This window comes from Canis aureus, chromosome 18 (assembly GCF_053574225.1).
Source record: "Canis aureus isolate CA01 chromosome 18, VMU_Caureus_v.1.0, whole genome shotgun sequence".
NCBI lineage: Eukaryota > Metazoa > Chordata > Mammalia > Carnivora > Canidae > Canis > Canis aureus.
The window spans coordinates 7,140,001-7,145,000 of record NC_135628.1 but is presented as its reverse complement, the minus strand read 5'-3'; the positions used below and the strand labels follow the sequence as shown (position 1 = coordinate 7,145,000).

Below are 5,000 nucleotides of genomic sequence, written 5' to 3'. Positions count from 1 at the left end.
AGGGTGATTCTATGCAAAAATAAACATGCGATACCGAACGTATTTTTGCCTGTGAAGCTAAATATTCTACTTATCTTGCTCCTTTTACACCCGGATCTTTGTGTATAGCTATAGCATTTTAAAAAATATATGTCATTTAGACTGATTGTGGAATAAATATATGTGTGTGCCTCAAGAGCTCCTGGTGTTAAAAAAAAAAAAAACTTAAGAAAATATAGCAATATTAAACCTTAAGAATACGACTCCTATTGTAGTACACTGACAGAAAATTATCCTCTTGTTCATTAAAATTGTGGAGAAAACCTGAAAAACAATGTTTAAACAGCCTGTTAATTAAGGATTAGTAGACACTTTACATCATAAGCTGACCTCTGGTTCATTCCATGCCTCCTGTCCAGAAAGCGTGAGTGAATTTTAGTTCTCGTTACAGTTAGGTTCCTAACAGAACCGAATAGAGCTGAGCTTAGAGCAGACAGGTGAGGTGAAGAGCCTCTCCTGCACTCTGACCACACACCTCAAACTTGACCTTATACACCTCGCTATTTTAGTCCACAGTTTCTCTTCAGCCAAGAATGACAACTGTGCCAAGATACTTGGAGGTTTTGTTGTCATGATCAGGGAGGAGGTATTGAAAGGAGCTGATTTAATTTATCAAGGATTGGGGCAGAATGGAACAAAGGTTTCTAATTGTGGAACCTAGATCTACTAACAAATAAAACTGCTGATTTATAGAGTAGTTCTTTCTCAGAAACACCATTTCAGTTCTTCTTCATATGTGTCCTATATGTGTCCGTCTACATATTTTTCCTGCTTCATTATTTATTTCAGGAAATTGAGGTAAATAATTTGAATGGTCACAGAAACGTATTTGTTGAATTCAGTACCCTTAGGGCTGTCCTAAACTTTTTTAGGCTGTGGCACCATTCAAAATAGCATTTGCACCCAGATAGATAAATTCTTATTTAATCTTGTTAATAACTTGTTCTGTGTTTCACTTATATGCATGGATGAGTATGTCTCCTAAATTGCTGCCTCAGTTTGTTCATTGGTGAAATAGGCCCACCAAAGGATACTAAATTACAGAATTTTTATTTTTACTTTAGGAGGCAGCAAATAAATTATATCATACAAATAACAAAGTGTCTATTACTGAATATCTTCATGTTCATTGGAGATGCTGCTCCACTTTCGGTGTATTAGCATACCAGTCATTAAAGAGATTTTTTTTAACATTATGCAATAATCACAATAATAACAACACACTAATACATAGTCAAGATCAGAGTAAGATGATAAGAACGTCTGATCTTTCACCACTTTTGTGTGAAATTAAGATAGATGTCTCCCAAATAGGACACTAGACATGAAATGTCAATCTTAACACTTCTGATTACCAGAATCTTCGATGTACTTTATTTATTAGTAACAGCAAGTGATCATTCTTCATAAGTATTGATGTTTCCATGGGATGATAATTTGCCATCTTTACATAATTCACACCACATCCTGGTGAAATAAGACATCGCTCACTAAATAACATCATAGGAACCCCAGACTGTTTTAACGGAAATGGAATAGAGAATTGCCTTTGTTCTCTTCAGAATTACTTTTGGTTCATATATTTATAAGGTGCCCTTTAAAAAAAAATGGCATGAGTATATGAAATACATCTAGTGATTTCTAATATTATTCTGTAAATGGTTTGAGGAAATATTTTTTCTTTGTAATAGCTGATAAGCTTAGAGACAATGCCATTTCTCTGCCATTTTAGGGGGCTGTGTATGTTACAAACATAATTTTCACCAAACACGTGAGCATATTTAACTTGTCTTTGTATAGTTTCAAGGTGTTCCTTTTCCCCACTGGGGAGGAAGATATGGCCTCAGTGTTGTGCTTTTTCAGGGAAGCGTATACCACCAACATAGACACTGCCTGATGTTGTGTTTTGTGTTTTGTGTCTTGTTAGGCACCTTAACAATGAACACGCGCTGGACGACCGAAGCACTGCCCAGTGTCGAGTGCAAATGCAGGTGGTCCAACAGTTAGAAATACAGGTTTGTTGAGTGCTCTCTTAATGGACCCCTTTCTCGGATTTCTGGTGTGTTAAATCGACTAAGGGGCCAATCCTGAGTCTTTTAACACAATGCCTAATAGAAATACGTAGGATTCTCATTGGTTTCTAACCATGGCAGCGACTGCTGATGACTCAGAGTGGGTTGCTATAGTTTCACGTACTTACCACTTAGACCTATGTAACATTTAGACATCAGATAGATTGGGATATCCCAAAAGAGTCCACTCTCAGTTTTTCTTGACAGAAGTTAGACTAAACTCCACAGTTGGATACGATTTTATCACAGAGGCAGTTTTCACAGGAGCCAACCCTGATTTGTTCCGCGAGATTTTATAATGTAGCAAAGAAGTCTTTACAATATCAAGCCTGTTAGATAGCCCCCTGAAAAACCCTTTCTTTCTTTTCTACCCCTAAGTGTTGTTGTTTGTTTTTGTTTTTGTTGTTTTTCTTTTTTAAATTAAAGAACAGGCAAAGATTCTTAAGACTTTACCAGAATAATGGCAGGTCACCTATAATATCATGGACACCCATATATGTCTTGTTTCAGATGCTGCTAGTTTACGTTCAAAAACACTTCTGTTAATATTGAAACTGAATTCAGTCAAAAATAAATAGAGCTCATAAAAGTGACCAGAAAGCAAATTTATCAGTCTAGCTTTCCTGTCATGTTTTTACCATACTTTTAAGGCTTCGGCTAATATTTCATCAAGAATTTTTTTTTCCTCAATCAAACCAATACTTCGTTTCACTTAAATATACAGTCCCCTTTTCTAAACACATTACTACGTCTTAAGTTGTTTTAAATTCGTCACATCATCTCTGCTTTCCGGAGGGCTACTAAAAATATTTTATTTTGCCCCGTGAAATCAAGACCGTGCAAAAAGCATCGCCACTGCTGTAGTTTGCAAGGCTTTTTGTAAACCTGTTTACCATCTAGAAAAGGTAGACTAAGACACAAGAGTTGAGCTGATGATCCAGTCTGCGGTGTGACCAATTATGCCTCTTTTCTTTTTCTTTTTCTTTTTTTTTTTTTTTTCCTCCCTCTGCTGTGTCTGACTGATGGAAAAGTAAGGTCCGTCAGTTGTAATGAGACCCAGTGCAAGTGTAGATGCTGACTCCCGTGGCAGAGTTCAGCGTTTCACACTGCCTGGTCTCTGTCACTCTATTGAATTAGATTGATGATGGCAGATTGCAGGGGGCACTAACTGGACCTCAGTGGGAATGCATGAAGTGTGTAGACAATCCTGGCAGGCACTTCGCTTTGAGAACCCTTCACCCCTTCACAGCTGTTGGCACTAGTCCATTGCTAACAGTGTCCACAGGACTTTAAAAGACACCGTGGGCCTTCTAATTTATGGTTTCAGTAACTTGTTACTGTCGAGGCAAGTGACCTCAATTCTCTTATTGACAAAAAGATGAAGTGTTATTTGTTTTCTCTGACCTTTTAACATAAGGAAAGCTATAAAAGTTTTCCTCAGCCCCCCCACCCCCCCCCAGCCAAAGTTGCATTTCCTCCCAGATAAGTTCCTACTGACACAGACTTTTATATGCAGCAATCATTACTCTGAGACAAGCTCAATGATCAGATGTATCACGGCCATAAAATAGCTGTATCAGTCATTTCTAAAACGCTTCTGATCTCACTCTTTCTTAACAGCTTTCTAAAGAACGCGAACGTCTTCAAGCAATGATGACCCACTTGCACATGCGACCCTCCGAGCCCAAACCATCTCCCAAACCTGTAAGTGCATATTGCTTTATAAACAGTAAATAGCTCTACCGAGGTAACAGACTAAGAAAATGAACAATTTAGCGACAGTTAGAAAACAATGAGTGTGATGAAAAATATGGCAATAAAATGAAAGTAAAATGCAATCGCTTGTCAAATTGTATGTTTCTTTTAAAGTAATGCTATCTTTTACAAAATCTATCCAATCTACACCGTGGGTGACACTAAACAAAGTACACCTATCAGTGCACAAATCACTGCCTTGAGGCTGAAGCCAGAGAGAATATCTTTCTGTGATAGGTTTACAGATATTAAAAGGAAACCCACTTTGAGCAACCTGAAAAGCAGTACAAATCACAAATAGAAAGGTATGTGGTATGCTGAGGAGGACTTAGATCAATCGTAAGATACATACAAATCGATTCTTTGATCAAATGTTTTCTGGCAAATGTCATAGCGGTTTTAGAGCCAATTCTATCCCATTTCTTTGGTGGTTGTGTCAGTTAAGATGTAGTTCACATGTTTTGTTTTACTATGTAGTTTACACAGTGTTAATTTGGAGAGCTTAGGACAAAGGAAAATGAGTAATTACAGAAAATAAAAAAAAAAACTGCAGTTTCCCCCAAATATACACGAGATTTAATGCACAACCCGATAACGTAGTCAGATATACAGACTATTGAATAGAATATACTTTCTCTCACTCAGCTAATGTTTGCCCAGAAACTTAGAGTAATCAGCTGGGTAACTCTAGTTTAATGAAAGTTTGTGGGGATACTTTTTAATAAGGCCCCGTATAGCCTGATGATGGCGATTACCAGCTTTGCCTCTCTCTCCATGTCCTTAGGTTAAAAAAAAAAAAAAAATCATTTGATTTTGTAGTAGGGGAGGAGGTCAAAGACAGAGTATATTGTGTGCTGTCTCTCCTAGTGTCTCTGAAATCACTCTGGATTATTATTATTCAAAATTTACTTTTCTTGCGAAACCACTGTATTCCTTTAAACTCTGCTAAGGTATTTCTGCTAAGATATTAGTTTTTCCTTTGTACTGTATTTCAGTGTAGGGTATTGTAAATTATCTTTAACAGGAAGAAAGGTGAAACGTATCTTTTTGAACCGACGTACTTTTTTTTAACTCTAGAATTTCTGAATTTTTAATTAAAAAAATAAACTTTTGAGAATCTTTTTGATCCTGTAT

General features: G+C 36.9%; 1 protein-coding gene and 1 long non-coding RNA gene across 29 annotated transcripts in view; one reads left to right on the top strand and one right to left on the bottom strand.

The window, feature by feature from the left end:
- FOXP2 (forkhead box P2) overlaps positions 1–5,000 on the top strand; it is a 555,034-nt gene that overhangs the window by 511,079 nt on the left and 38,955 nt on the right. For 25 of the 27 annotated variants that reach the window (XM_077856082.1, XM_077856075.1, XM_077856072.1 and 22 more), the window contains 2 exons: positions 1,967–2,054; positions 3,732–3,815. In XM_077856082.1, coding sequence (XP_077712208.1) covers positions 1,967–2,054; positions 3,732–3,815 — 172 coding nt within the window. Of the gene's footprint in view, positions 1–1,966; positions 2,055–3,731; positions 3,849–5,000 lie in introns of those variants that run through there. The other 2 variants (XM_077856091.1, XM_077856092.1) reach the window with 1 other exon arrangement.
- Positions 1–5,000, bottom strand: part of LOC144288538 (uncharacterized) — a 45,637-nt gene that overhangs the window by 15,904 nt on the left and 24,733 nt on the right. The gene's annotated exons all lie outside the window — the stretch shown is intronic.